This window comes from Haemaphysalis longicornis, unplaced genomic scaffold, assembly GCF_048455015.1.
Source record: "Haemaphysalis longicornis isolate Haplotype H1 unplaced genomic scaffold, Haemaphysalis longicornis Haplotype H1 scaffold_5, whole genome shotgun sequence".
In the NCBI taxonomy this organism is placed as follows: Eukaryota; Metazoa; Arthropoda; class Arachnida; order Ixodida; family Ixodidae; genus Haemaphysalis; species Haemaphysalis longicornis.
In genome coordinates this window covers 16,961,167-16,976,431 of record NW_027526385.1, presented here as the reverse complement: position 1 = coordinate 16,976,431, position 15,265 = coordinate 16,961,167, and the positions used below count along the sequence as shown (strand labels likewise).

Sequence of the window (15,265 nt, the reverse complement as noted above, 5' to 3'; positions counted from 1 at the left end):
CACCAGCGCACTCGTCCCTCCCGAGGAACGAGATGGCGCACGAGGCAGCCCGAGGATTCTGCAACCAGGCTGACCCCGAGTCCGAAGAGGTGCCGTATGACACGTGGGGAAGGGGTAGGCTCTGGTCATATCAGGAAATTACACAGCACTATAGGCTGAGTCGTCTTAAACTTCCGAAATCTCACAGATCCCTCGCAAGAGGACAATCAGTAGCGTGGCGTAGGCTGCAGACTTCACTCCCCCTCCCCCCTCCCCCGTTCTATGCCATCGACAGTACCCAGAAAGGTACCAGGACGCATGCAAATGGTGTGGACTATCAGCTGCTTCACTGACCCACATGGTTTGTGTCCTGCCATCTCAAACCCCAGTCCGCAAACCCCGGATTCCACATCAGCAATTCCGACCAGTGGGAGGCCGCGCTGCTCAGCTGCATTCCCGAAGTACAAGCTGCGGTCATCCAGCTGGCGGAAGACGCCGCCAGGGTTCATCGGCTCCTGGCCGCCGTCTGACGAAGCGCCCACCCGGAACCTCCCTCTCGGGTGGTTACGCTCAGCAAAGATAACCAATAAAGTTTATCTTTCTCTCCCTCTCGTTCTCTCTGGACGAAATAAACTTATTGTCATCCTCATCATCACCTACAGAGAGGCACATGCCCACTGTGGATGAATTGAACCACAAGCTTTATCGGGAGGGATGTGCGCTGCTTTCGACGGATATTCCACTATATTGGCGCAGCCAAACGACATTTCAATTCAAAAGCAAGAATTTGCATCATGAATACAGCTTTCGTGCATTAATTTTGAATTTCGCGGCACTTTTGTACCGATTTTGCTGTTTTCGGTGGACAGCTTAGTAACCACCGGGTTAAATTACGCGTACCACGTCCCCGTGAATCCCAGTTGCGAGAAACAAAGTGGTTCTCTTATCTTTTCTCTCTCTCTTCTTGGAAAGAGGGAGTCACGCTTTCGCTCCTGCGCCGACCTTACTTGCCCTTAAGACCATCCGCAAATGTTTAACCCCGTTTTCTGGGCCTCAGCATCGTCATCGTCAAGAGCACTGACGAACAGGTCGCGAGACTGAGAAGGAAGAACAGAGGGGACGGTTTGGAACCTCCGGGTGGTTAAAGGCGCTGCCATGGCGTTCCTGGACGCCGAATCCATGGAGGACTTCGTGCCCCTGCTTCTCTTTGTGCTCTGCGCTCTGCTGGTGGCCCTGCTGGTGTGGGTGCTGCTGCGGCGCCGCCGGCACGCCTACCGAGCTCAGCGGGACGCCGAGGGCACGACGACGGGCGAGCAGAGCCTGGCGAAACGCCCCAGCATGGACGTACAGGCCGATGGCGCAGGTATGCCGAGCGGAGCGCGGATCACTCCGGATGCGAACGGCCCTGCCGGTACAGGCCAGGGCCCGAGACTCGTCAGTGGGTCGGACTCGGAACGAGCCGCAGGAGTGAGTACAACCTTTACAAGGGCTAAGCCAGGGTCACGGGGTTTCGATCTCAGAACTCGGAACGCCTCCAGAAATTTAATTAAAGACTAAAATTGACTACAGCATTGTTCGGGTTAGGCAATTTTTATTGTTTTCTTTGAGCGCGTATACCCCCCTTCCCCCGACGAAAGGAATATTTCCGGCTTCGACACTGAAGCTTGTAGTAGCTGTCGCGAGCTGCATGGAGCACCATGGATGTTGCATTGTTGTCTAAAATCCACCGGTCCCCAATGAGCATGCCTAACTCACCGTGAGAAAAGCAGCAGTGGGCGTTGGGGCTTTGGAAGCATATTTTCGTCCCCCGCTAAGAAGTTGAAACTGCAGAGCCCCAATGCATACTGTGTGCTTTCTTTACACCTAGTTAGAAGTGCTGAGTAGGCGTATTCCCACACCGGCCAGCGTCGCCTATGCTAGGGTTGGCGGGTATCGCGACCCGACTGCGCATGCGCACGCGGGCGCGTCTGAAGGACCAGCCCTCACCGGAACGAATGCTCGGGTTCGGCGAGGCGGGACGATGATGCAGCGGAACGAATGCGCACCTGCCCAGTAGGGTCGCGGTACCCACCGACCGTAGCGTAGCGTACGCTAGCCGCTGGGCTAAAACTCTCTAACACTTAACTATCCACGGTGTTGCACGCAGCTTGTGATGGGAGCTGTAGGATGAATTAGCGTAATAAATTTTCATTTAAATGCTGAAGCAATTTACCCGCTCAAAATAGTCGAATTTAAGGCGATAATATTACGCGGTGGTCAAGAACAGCATTTGGGGTCAGAAAGATATGACTCTGTAGATACAGCGAGGACAGAAAGCAAGGCGCAGGACCAGCCACATAAAACCCAGCAGTGCACCCGGCAAGAATTCAGCAGCAGCAGCTGCTTGGAAAACTAGACGCACAAAATAAAGAATCGCTTTAGAAGGCATTTTGTGGATGGGAAGCAGTGGGTTGTGGGAACGTATATGCGAGCTCCGGTCCTTTTAGATGCGACGCTGAGAGCATCTCTTGTCGGCGGCCCTGTCCTTCCTGCGTGCGTCCGTCGTCGTCGTCGGCGTCCGCACTCTCCTCCGCTCACCCCCTCTCCACTCCGATAGCGAACACTCTCTCGCGTGGGGCATTGGATTGGATTCGATTGTATTGGCTTGGCATGGCTTGGCTTCGCTTGGATTGGATTTGGATTTGATTGGATTAAAGTGGATTGTGTTGGATTGTGTTGCGTCATAGCCGTGGCAGACGCACTGGCGCCGGCGCGTGCCCAGGTGAGAGCGAACACTCTCTCTCAACATCTGCGGGTGTGCGGCCCAGCGCGCTCTCACTCCGCCGGTGGGCGGCGCTGCGCGCGGTGCTGCGCATGTGCAGTACTCTCTCGCTCCGCGGTCTCCTCTCCTTCGGGCGCGCTGCGCATATAACCGGTGTGCCGCTCTGTTGCTCTCCGCTTGCGCTTGAACCCCCCTCAGCGTCGCATCACACCAGGGTTCCCGCGAGGGGAGGTGGGCGTAATTTTTATTTACCTCCTCTATTTTTATTTACCTGTAATGTCCTCAAGCCGGCACTTCTTTGTGCCAACTGCTACAAAACTTATTCTTTAAGGTGCCAGGGCTGGTCCCGAGAGTCCCCTGTGCAGGGTTATATCTGGATGATTATTGGTTGGGCAAAAGCATAACAGCACTATTCCTAAAAACCCTTTCTCTGCAGGCGGGTGCTTTCTCGACCCCCAGTGGTGAGGCCACGTCCAAGGGCGCTCCGGAATCCTTCGCTTCACCGACCGGCTTAGCTTCGAAGGAACTGTCGTCGGAGCGTGCGACCAGTGGTTTAAGGTGGGGCTTGAAAGAAAAACGTAGCACAACTGCTATAGCGCCAGCGTCTATAGCAGTACTTTTAACTGTAAAACGTAAGGTGTCTCGTACCCCTGTATTTACGTCTCGCGAAAACGGCTTGCGTTAAAACTTACCCGCTTGTAAGATTCTCAGCACCATTGCAATGAAGGAATTTAGTCGTGTAACATACGCATATTATTGTGCCATAGAAGACGAAAAACAAATTATGGCCCGATTTCCCGAAACCCTCGCTCGGTCTGAACGTCTGGTAGTCGGTGTCCTTACGCAGTGCTGTGGGTTGCGAATTTACCTGAGGATTCGCTGCTGCGGGTGCCGCTCGTGCGGCAAAAAGATGTATTCTCTTTGATAGGCAAATTTTCAAATGTCAAGCGGCGTTCACAGAAGAAGGAGGACCGTTCCAAACATTTCGAAATTTGCCACACTACAGAAACAGTATCTTTGTTTCCTCACGAGCGGCGCCCCAGAAGTGAATTCCTTGGGAATTTCACACCAGTAGAACGGGATTTAGACGTCAAAGCGAAGTTTTCTGTTAATTAGCGGTAATCGTAAAAGTGTTATCCCACATCAAAGTCGAATCAGTAACTTAGCAGGACGATTGCCGTTGCAGTTCCGTGGACAAGCACCCAAAAGGCGGCGCAACCGGCGCGCATGCGTCGAAGTCCAAAAGGCGTAAGGACGGCGGTAGCCGAAGCAGTGGCGGCGGCGGCACGACGTCATCCTCGAGGCGGGCTTCCGTGCAGCGCTCGCAGGCTTCGTCGCTGGGCAAAGCCGGCAAGAGCTCCTCGTCGGAGCTACCGGCCGTCCCTGCTCTGCTCATCCGCCGGCCGTCCACCGACTCCAAGAGCTCGCAGCGATCGAGCCGTTCGACCCGCTACGTCGGCGACAAACCTAAGGTGCGCAGTCACTGGCGTCAAGGCATCGGTAATGGCTGGCGATATCTACAGCTCTCGCACTGCTTCCAAGCACGAAAGGTTTACCGGCTGTGTTGCAGGGTCTCTTTAAGCCTCAACACAAAGGTTCACAACAGGGCATATACATCCGTAATCTTCATTTAAATCAGTATTTCTGAGACGATAGCTCCACGTCGCGTGTTCCCGCGTCACATCCGTGGGACTGCCTTCAGCCAGTCAGGAGGTTGCCGAAGTAGGCGCTTTTTGAAAGCATTCGCCCGCACGAGAAAGCAGACGACGCGCCTTGGAGTGCCTTGTCCAGCGTCTTCCACTGAAGCGCGTGTGGCAATGTGCAGACGTGTCTACACGTCACGGGGAACGTCTACACGTCACGCCTCAAAAAGGTTAGCAGTTATGTGGGGTGTGAATGACTTCAGGCAGCGTGGTGTGCGTATATACAGAACCGTCACATCCGCAGGGTTGGATACTTTTATTTGTCCACGCACGCACGACGCTATGCTCTCAACAGGCTCAAACAGGCTCGACAGTTGAGGCCCGATTACGCGCGGCGTGATTGCGGCAGAAACTTTGCAGGCTTTAACGAAGAGAGCGATTGCCCTTGCAGGTTCCGCCAGCACTGGACATTTTCTCGAGAGAGCACTCTTCGATGGCCGAGTCGCCGCCTTCGGTTATGTCGCCACCACTGGACGCAGCCCCCAAGACAGCCCAAGGCCCGAACGAAGTGCCTTCGCCTGCTGCCGACAAACCAGCGACTGCGCCATAGGGGGATGAATGGCGGCGAAATTTTGTCGCGGTTTTTTTTTCATTTTGTTTTTCATCATAATGTTTAGAAGAACGCAGTTTCATGCCCACGGCTTCGAGTTCCATTTTCCGCTGCGGTCGTTTTTTGAAACGTATTTGTTTCCTTCGCCTGCTTTAATCAACGTGCGAGAACGCCTTGAACGTCTAAGACATTCTGGAAATTCAGTTTTCAAATTTTGGTGAGCTCGGCGGCAAAAGAAAAAAAAACATTCTTTGTGTAGCGTACAATCTGCACTAATTCTTAAATGAATACCGATGCTTGAATTGCGCGTGCAATCTGCTGATATTTTGTAGTATTCGGTTTTGTATAGTACTTCTTGGCTAGCAATTTCTAGGCTCACGGGGCTATATCTTTATGGTCGCTTGCCTTGGTTGTCGTGCCTCACAGGTTATTTTCTGGGGCCCAAATACGAGTGTTGGGCAGGTGTACCACTTAGCTGGCATAGCTAATAGGATCGGTAAACGCTGGATAAAAGTTTGATAAAAAGATCGGTAAATGTTCGATAAACGTTACCCCGGAAAAACCCTGCTCGCCATGCGCGTCTAAAAGGTGTGACGAATGGAAATTGCGGTGTAGTCTGAACGCCAACGCCGACACCAGCGTACATACACTGTTTTGTTGAGTGTACTCTTCTAGGCGAATCCCCCTGAGTTGAGGGATTGGAATTGCTCCATGGCACCGCCTACACAGGCGGTGTTGTACGTCTGTTGCGCAGTGCAACTCTTTGCTACTCTTTCCGAGAAAATGGAGGACTGTGGAACGCCGTGGAGAATATTCATCGGATGCGACGACGCTTGCTGTGGTTCACTATCATATTTCGCGCCCTGTCCTTCCTCTTCATGCCCAAAGAAACTTGTTTAAGAACATCTCACGATTACATGTTCGCAGAGTCTATAGCGCCGTACGAAGGCACTCTAGCTGATCGCTGCAGGCATGGCTAGAGTGCCGCCCGACGACCTTAGAATGTTGAAGACCAGGCTAGCACCGGGCCGAAGCGTCTGTCGTTGTAGTGTAGAGGATCCGCCTTAGCGGTTCGAGACCCGCTCTTGACTCAGTTTTTTTTTTTTTTCATCTCTAAATTGAAGTATAGTTTTTATGCCTGGCGTTAGTTTTGGTGTTTTAAATTTTTTTTGTGTGTGTGTTAGGTTATCTTATGTTTAGGTTAGGTTGTCTACCTTTACGTTATCTAGAGCAATGTAGCGCCAGACGTGGAAATTTTGTCACAAAACGCCCGTGGACGTCGATAATAGTGCACTGCTTATAATATCCTCGGACGGCACTCTAGACACGGCCTTACATATTTTACGTGTAAATATGTTAAACTTCGCCATTTCTATTTTTAGCCATAGCCAGCTTTACATCCTGTTTTGGGCACGCTTTAGACACACAGCGCAGCTCTTTCGCTTTCCTTCGGTACCTGCGGCACAACCTAAATGCATGCACTGGACATTGCACACACTTCCGAATCCTGGCCCGCATTTAAAACTGTAGTGCTTATAACAGACCCTTCCGCCGGTAAAAGAAGATGCAAGTGTAATAGTTTTAATTTTATGGCGTACTTTCGTTTAAAGGAGACAATTCGCTCCTTGATATCCTCGTTTAAAAGTACGTACGCTACGGTAGGAATGTTCTATGTAACAGTTATAGCTACTGGCATTCGGGATGCCTAAAATTTTGAATGGGCCAGGTTAAGCAAGAGTTCGATAAACGTTACCCTGAAAAAATCATTGACTGTTCGGCGCTTACAACAAAGCGCACGTGTCACGTCGAATACCGAATGTCCTAGAGCGCACAATTTGGGCTTCGCATAAGCATTGTCTTGAATTCATTAAAATCCTGGATATAATTGATTCTAGATAGCAACGTTTCTGTTAGAACGGGATTTTTTCTTCGTTTTCCACGGTACCACGTGCTAATGAAACCTATACTGGGATGAAACAAGTTGTAGATGCTTTTGATATAGCGTCTCTGTGTGAATATTAGTTTTTTGTCAGCCTTTTTTGGCTGAAAAATGAAAGCATCACCAGCTTTTTCTGTGTTTTGAAAAGTGATTTTCTTGAAAGGTACGAATATAAGACGATGACACAACACAGAAAACTTGAAGCCGGCTGAAACACCCGTTGTTTATTTCTGAACAAAGAGCCAATTCACTTTTCTTAAAAAAACTTCATTGCGAGGACACCAACCGTGCCTTTATTTCGATGTAAGATTTTAATTAACCATACAGTTTTTGATTGAATTTGTGCTCGTGTCACTCGGAACGGCAGCCATGAATAGCGGAAACAGTGAGCTTAACTTCCAAGGGTTGACCCGGGACTGGCGCCAACTTCCGCGTCGTCAAATCTGCCCAGAGAGACCGGAAGTCGCTCCACTCTTCGTTGGGAATCACCGGCTTGAACGGCAGCAGTGTCAAAAACATGTCTGCCAGAAATCAATGGGAACATAAGAAAAATGGTAACCTTCGCAAAATAAAGCAGTCGGATAAGACGAGATATCGCAACATAATTGAAACGAGTGAACACTGTTATTTTTGTTTTATGTCTGCGAATGCACACTATAGGAAGCTCCTATCTGAATTGCGGTGAGAATACACAAACCAGGCAGACTGACCAGCATAGGGCAACGACTTGACAAAGGTGAGGAAATGATGGGTATCGTTAGCCCAGGAAGGCGACCATTATTCTACGACTTGTGCCACACACACACACACAATGGGCATTGTCTGAGGACGTCCTGTTGGGACCCTGGCCAGACCCGCAGTGTTCAAACTAGGCCTTCCAGGCAGTGCTGGCACTTTTAAAAAGCACCGCTTTGGCAGCCAGGTTCTAGCTCGATCCCGTTGGGGTGAACTATTGAACATGTATAGGCATTTGGTACATACTTATACTATCACCTCTGTGTCAATCATCATATGCGTCACCCTGTATCTATGGTCTTTCCCACTGGCTAACGCTGGCAACGCTGGTAACCCCTACAGTGAGCACAACTAGCCGTGAGAATAGCGCCAGCTTCCGAAGCAAGCACCAGCAGGCCGGTTTGTAACATGGATGCTGCCATCCGGACGCTCCGCCACAACGCGATTGAGGAGTAGAATTATATTATGCAGGACATTTACTTGCTCAAGTAAACGTTGTACGACGAAGCTGTATATCTCTAATCCTCCAGTTCTCGCACCCGTGTGGAAGGAAGTGTCGGGGACTTGGCAGGGTTATGAAAAATTCAGGACGCCTTAATAATTCAAATGACGTTCTTATATACGCGCCTTCATTTTTAAATACAGCTGTGTATTTTCGTTTTTATTTTTACTGCATGTCGGTATGTAAATGAATATCTTTGCAAACCAATTTTCTTGACATGTTCTGCATATGTGAATCAATTTCCATGTTTCGTTCTGTCTGGGTACCCATGTACCTGCATGACATGAGAAAGGCTCGAAGAGGAGGCCTCTGTCAGGCCATCCGTCCTTTATGTTCCCTTTGTTTGCCTGTTTTCTGTATTCACACACAAAAAAGAACATATCAAAAACAAGAAAGGTGCTGGGGCCTCCTTATTTTTATACGGTGTCTCTTATTCCATCTGAAAAAAAAAATGTCTTCCAGCAAAGCATTGTGCTTTCAAGTGAAGCCGGCTTTAATAAGACGGGTGTAAGATTGGTTTTATGTAAGCTGACTTTCCCACATTGCGTGTTGCGCAGTGAAGCATGGCCATGTCCGGACGGAATATGGTTACCGACCCACAATAGACTACTCTCCACTGTCTTTTCTTGAGTCGTGTACATAAGCTGCTCGCCACGGGCGGCGTCTCTCTCTTCCCCCTGCAACTGCGCAATGCCATGCGCTCCATGGCGGCCACGTGTGCTGTGCAGTACAGCCGGCGCTGTGATTAAAACGTCATATTGTTGCGAGACGACAAAGTAAAGGTAAGACGAATACATGACGATGCAGCAGCGATGTATTTACATGGATGAACTATGTACAAGCGGCCATGACAGCTCGAGCTGAGCCCGCGCAACACACTGCTTCATCGTCGTAGGCGTGGATCCCCTGGTGCTTTGTGCCAGCGTCCCCTGCTGCTTGAGTTCGTAACAATATGTATCTACCCGACAATCGTGTGCATCCTTAACCTATTACTTAGGGATTGCGCCACTGTCTTTACGATTCAGTGTAACGAATACACCATAGAGGTCAAGCCTAACGTTGCAAATCCAACCTGGCCGCCAGCTTCCTGGACTTCCCCCTTATCAGGGTGGAAGTAATAATAGTAACAAATATTTTAAGTGCGATGCACTTCTTAAGCGACCCTGAACCTGCGTCCACCGGCGATGTCCGCATAGCATACCCACGTGGGGGATTGGCCAGGAATCTCCTCGTCTTCCTTGGCAACGGGAGGAGATGGGGGCGCGCTGCCTGGCCGCTGACATGGCACATACCCACGTGGGGGATTGGCCAGGAATCGGGCGTGAGAAGGGCTAATACACCCGCTTAAAGGAGTACTGACACGAAATATCAAAGCTGAGATCCGCTCTAGCAATCAAGTACAACGACAACACAAATAGGTGTCTGTGCATGGCACATACCCACGTGGGGGATTGGCCAGGAATCGGGCGTGAGAAGGGCTAATGCACCCGCTTAAAGGAGTACTGACACGAAATTTCAAAGCTGAGATCCGCTCTAGCAATCCAGTACAACGACAACACAAATAGGTGTCTGTGAATAAATGCATCTTTCTTTCTTTGTAGTTGCGTGTGTGTGTGTGTGTGATCTCTCTTTCGCGAACATTACCGAACCGCGCAAATTCAACTCCTGCATTCGCACTTTCACATTCTTCCCCTCGGGGAAATGCGGGGAATTTTATTGACGTGTACGGGCTCTGATTTATTGTGCGCGTGTGCAGGTGAGAGCGGGCGTTCGCGTAAGTTTTGAGTAAAGAATTTAAAATAAAGTGTACGTATGATCACCGCGGCCCCAAGAAGAGAACACCACCGGCGCCGGGACGAACGGTATCGCTTCGCTCCACAACAAAGTGAACCTAGGGAATCTAGCTGGAGCGCCTGTTCACAAACTTTATGCAGGCTATCGTGCAAAACGGGGTGCAGATCCGTAATGAGCTACACAATGCAACATGCTTTGCGTCTGCTGCAGAGTTGTAGGCCAACTTCACGTTTCGTGAACAAAGTGCGAACAATATGTACGAATTTGCCGCTGTAATGAAAGTACTGTTGTATACGGGAGATTGGGCGCTGTTGCGTACGGGAATCAGTCGTATATTGATCCTAATATTCCGTGTTGCTTTGCATTCCGCTCCCACAGCGGTTTTCGGCACATGCGAGTGAACTTGAATATGGTGTGCATGTTACAGCAGAATATTCGTAATGATGCTGATCCCCGTAGTATCTGACAAAAAGAAACGTATGTAATTAAAAACAGACGAGATACAAAGTTAGCTTTACATTGTGTCTTTTTAGCGTGTATTACGTTGTACCGCCCCAAGCTATCCAAAACGAGTTTGTGTTCGTCCATTAAGGTCTTGGGCCTCATTTTAAAATGATATATTTTCTCCTCGTTTCCTGTTAGAGCTGAAACATATTGCAGTTAGTTAGAAGTGCAGCATATTTCAATACAATGTATACACTAAAATGCAATTAATTGGGGTTCTGCTACTGCCTGGCGGATTTAAATTTTTAGTGCAGTTAATGGTTGTGTAATGAAGTATTCACGAACAACAATGCGAACAATTTTTCCGGTCACCGATATACTTAAAACAACACCGCTCAGTTTTCCGCGGTTTGCAAATTACGGGGTCATTTCTGCCTGAGTCCATGAAAAGAAACAGTATAATACGACCGCACAATTTTTGTGGCAACGCGGCGCTAAATCAATCGGTGCGTCCGCTAGCGTGCTCTGCGGGCTGGGCGCGGCCGCCCCCACCGTGTGACATCACGGCGGCACTCGGAAGGCCTTGAAAGTCAACCCAATTAAGACAGTCTTTGTCTGGACGGAGAAGTTGGCAACGGCATACGATGTATAGGCTGTCACCATACTTCCCTCGCTGCAATTTGTCTACCTGACAATGACGATGGTAGTTGGATTTTAATAGCACAAAGCCAGTTGCGGCAAAAAGACAGGGTAGCTATCAAAGATGCAAAGGAAAATAGTAAAATCGATGAGCAAGAGCTAATGTAAAATCAATCAAAGACAATGAGGATGGCTGGTGTAAAAGGCCAGGTTGTCATCATGTGTGATATAAAATGAGGCTTAGATATGAAACGTCTACCTGACAATGAATATGTCCTTTCCACCCACCAACTTACCCTTGTGTGTCTGCATTTCAGTGAAGCCGAGTGCTAAAACACGCCTCCTCGTCATCGCTATCATCAACCTATTTAAGTACAGGTGCCGTCATATGTAATTAGAACAAGGACTTGTGAATATCACGAAATATTTCCCTTACTGGCTTTATGACAGCCATTAACGGTGTACAGGATGCTTCTTCTATTACAAATGACTGCTTCTAACGCACACCAATGCAGCCAGGCAGCTTGTGGAAGAAGAAAGAGAGAGAGAGAGAAAATAAACGTCTAATATAGCAAATGGTGGTCGTTGAGTCATCACTCGGTGGGGTGTGTTCGCATCTGCCAGGTACCCTTGGGCCTTGACTGCAGCCCTGGCACGGGTGACCAGAGATATCTAGTCAGCGTGACGGGAGCTGGTCAGCAGGCCCTCCCACCGCTCTGGGGGAGGGTTGGGATTGGGGTGAGCGATGGGGTGTGTTGACAGGCCCACCATGTGGCAGGAAATATTCCTCTAAAATTTCGAGACCGTGGTCCAATTACTTTTTACGGCATCTGTACAGTTCAGGAAGAAATTTGGCTCTTAAATGGACTTTTTAACCACTCTTATCTTCCCATCTTGTCGCCCCTCTCTTCACCTTCTGCCTCTGCGAACCATTTAACTTGTAGTACACTGCCTTCCTGTTAACATACGGAACCTGCGAAATGCTACGATTTCATATAACGGTGCTCACCTAGCAGCGAGTCGATGTCGTCGTATTTCCACGTCGAATCGTACACTTCGCACGAGATGCACTTCAGCCCGGTTCCACGAAGCCTGTTCCGCACTTCGGCTTCAACCTGAGCCGCTGGCTTTATGCAGTTGAAATTGAACGTTTCGTTTGCGATCGTCCTCGGATCTTGCGCAAAATGATGAACCAAAAGAAAGGCATCGCAGTGAAAGACTGCGAATACAACCACATTTGCTTTCACAATACTTTCATATTACTACAATAATGCCTTTCAAATAACAAAGTGACATCACACACGCATATTAACCACAAGCCTTTTGGCAAACTACACGCAAATTAACCACACGCATTTAGGCAAGCATTTAGCAATATGGCACTTACCTTTTTCAGTGTTTAAGGAAACCTATACAATAATAGGCTCCAACAAGCGCGTTTAACGTGCGAAGACTACACATAGCGTTCACAAAAAAGTTTGGGACACACGCTCAGGTGGCTTTATTCAAGTTTACATGCTTTAAACTAACATCTCCATACAAACCAGGCCCGAATCTCAAAGACATGTGACGCCTTGCTTACAAGTACAAGATATTGGTTCTTTTTAGCAAAAGAATAATTGAAATCTTTGCAAGAATCGGTTGTGCTTACCGGTATGCGCCCCCTCCAGGCGTCGGTCTCACACACCTCCGCCCACACGTCCGCAATGTCGAAGCTGCTGAAGGCGGTGATGAGGCACTCGCCTCCTTCATTGAGCAACTTGGCGACGTTCGCGTAGGCAACGTTGATAGGGTGAATCATGTGAAAGGACAAGAACGAAAAGATTCTGTCAAATTTGCCATACTTGTCCAGAAACGTATCCAAGTTGGGTGAGGCTATATCCAAAACATCGTGCACGATGTCGCTGTGGGAAAAATTCTGCCTCCTGAAGTCGACCATCTCCGGCTGAACGTCGGTGACGACAAGCCGGCGGCATGGCTGGCAGCTTGGCAGCAGGAATTTCTGGGCGAAGTATCCCGTGCCGCAACCGATTTCGAGAACCTGCTTTTCCTTGGATAAGGTGTTCTTGAACTGGGTTTTCTGCAATGCCTTTTGGCTTTCACGACTTGGAAAGTGGTCGTACTTGGTGTAAGACTCTGGGAAGAGCTTCATCCTTGTTAGACAGACTTCGGCTGCGTAGAGGTGGACACTTGCGGCTTAGGTTGAGCCTGCCTCCGAGACAGTAGAGGAATACCTGATATCGGCAAGTGGTCGCTGATAAACGGGCAAAGGACGGCCGTAGAGGTGCGGCACGATTGCTACGGGAGTCACTGTTTTTTTGTTATCAGGATAGCTCTCGACAGCCCCTTATACAAAGGAAACACCATTACGGTGGCCAGCGCAAAAATTGCCCTGTGTTTTGACTTGTTTTATTAGGGTGTTACGTATTAGGCTGTCCCTCTGAACCAACCTGCGTTCTCGCCAGGCTCATGGTACTTAATGACTTTTTACTGCTATATGTGATTGGGTCCCTTCCTTCGTTTTTATTTCTTTGTCTTTCAAAGTACCAGAGTACTAATGGGAGAAGTAAGATGGTCGAGGAAACCACCGTGGATTTGGCGGTACTGTTTTGGTCTTTCATCTCAATAAACTTGCGCGTAGCACAGCTTGTAGTTACGTGCCCGAACCGAGCGCCAAACGGGATGTATGGTTTTGGGGGTGTAGGAGTGAAACCATTACCATTGTATGAGGTACACGGGTAGTCAGTCGACCTGGTCCCCTTTCCCTGCTGGAAGACCCACAGGAATCAGGCGTGGTTTTGCAAACGGCTGAGGGAGAGTGGACACTCCTATACGCCATCAGATCAGCTAGATCGTCGACCGGGTTAATTTGTGAGTGCGACCTTACATATCCTACGCCTGACATTTGTTCTGCCTTCAATCCCCTCCCTGCATTTCTACGATGCCATACGACGAAGACCTAGAATCTGCAAAGGGGGAGGATATATTTTGTCCTCCTCATTCAGGTCGCAAAGCGCTTCCCACTTCCTCCAAGCGCGACTGAATCCGGAAAAGAGCCACCTCGGCATCTACAAGCCAAGCAGCGTAAAGGAGAACTATACTCTCGAACCCTGAAAGAGCGTCATACTCAACGCAATCAAAAAGAAGAGCAACCGAATACATACAATGATAGGGGACAAGTCTCGAATATAGATGAGGAAATCAAGACGATGTTGAAGCAGCTTATAGCTGCCCTGGGTTTGGTATTGGTCGGGATCAAAACACCAGTTGCGCAGACAGCTGTGCAAATCCTGGATGCTGTGAAGCCCTTTTCTGCCTCGTTCAACCGATAACCAGCAAAATGGCCCTGATATCGCGAACACCTACTCTGCAGGAAATATTTCGCCAGTCCTTCATTCTCCAATGGAGTGCTCTATGTCTAAAAGGGCGCCTCGAAGATTTCAAGTAAACCGTGTTGAAATATCACTTTCGTCTTATTGTGATCTGTGGGCCAAATATGACGTCATCATTTCGTCTATCTCGATACGAAAAAAAAGGTTCATCGGATGCGAATGGGAAATTCCAGCAAAGTGTTACTCTGCATTCGGTGATACTTAACCTGTATTAGGCACCAAGTTCCGGCCCACAACAGTATTGAATATGTTGATGTCATGGTGCAATATAAAACCGACACATTTTATCACAGCTGGATACGAGTCACCTTGTGCACAATTCGATGATAACCACTTGGACATGATTATTGGTGGCTGCCCTGGATCTGACATCATTGTAGGTGACTTTAGTATGCACCATAAGATCTGGGGAAGCATCGTGAGCACCACCAGAGGGCGACGTCTCGCCAACTTTATCCACAATCATGATTTGGATATTTTGAATGATGGTTCGCCGACATTTTTCCAGCGTGCAACTTACAACATCTGCCTAGACCTCGCACTCATATCTAGACGCCTTTTGTCCGAAGCTCCTCCAACTGGGGATAGCCGCCTAGACGTGCTGTTTAAGCTACACGAGCTCATTGTAGCGCTCTCTGCTTCGGCTCGTTCTACAGCTCCTGGGCCTCATGGAATTGCGAACTGTGTACTCGGTCATCTCGCACGCAAGGGAAAAAAAGATTTGTTGGGCCTCTACAAGTTCTATTGGTGTTCTGGGTCTGGTCCAAGCCGCTGAAAAAGAAGTCGTTTAGGGGCTGTCCTGAAGTCTGGCAATTCTCCACGAGACA

The 15,265-nt window shown here is 49.0% G+C and overlaps 2 protein-coding genes across 2 annotated transcripts; one reads left to right on the top strand and one right to left on the bottom strand.

Moving 5' to 3' along the window:
• Window positions 1-958: 958 nt before the first annotated feature.
• On the top strand, window positions 959-6,079 carry LOC144139075 (uncharacterized). The gene is made up of 4 exons (XM_077671559.1): window positions 959-1,446; window positions 3,177-3,298; window positions 3,927-4,212; window positions 4,835-6,079. Exons 1-4 carry the CDS (start codon window positions 1,135-1,137, stop codon window positions 4,991-4,993), a joined length of 879 nt encoding a protein of 292 aa, XP_077527685.1. The 5' UTR covers window positions 959-1,134; the 3' UTR covers window positions 4,994-6,079.
• A 1,148-nt stretch (window positions 6,080-7,227) lies between these two features.
• Window positions 7,228-13,334, bottom strand: LOC144139005 (juvenile hormone acid O-methyltransferase-like). The gene is made up of 3 exons (XM_077671507.1): window positions 12,679-13,334; window positions 12,056-12,220; window positions 7,228-7,453 (listed from the first exon to the last, which is right to left on the bottom strand). The coding sequence occupies exons 1-3, from the start codon at window positions 13,196-13,198 to the stop codon at window positions 7,284-7,286; spliced, it is 855 nt and encodes a 284-aa protein (XP_077527633.1). The 5' UTR covers window positions 13,199-13,334; the 3' UTR covers window positions 7,228-7,283.
• Between the last annotated feature and the right edge of the window lie 1,931 nt (window positions 13,335-15,265).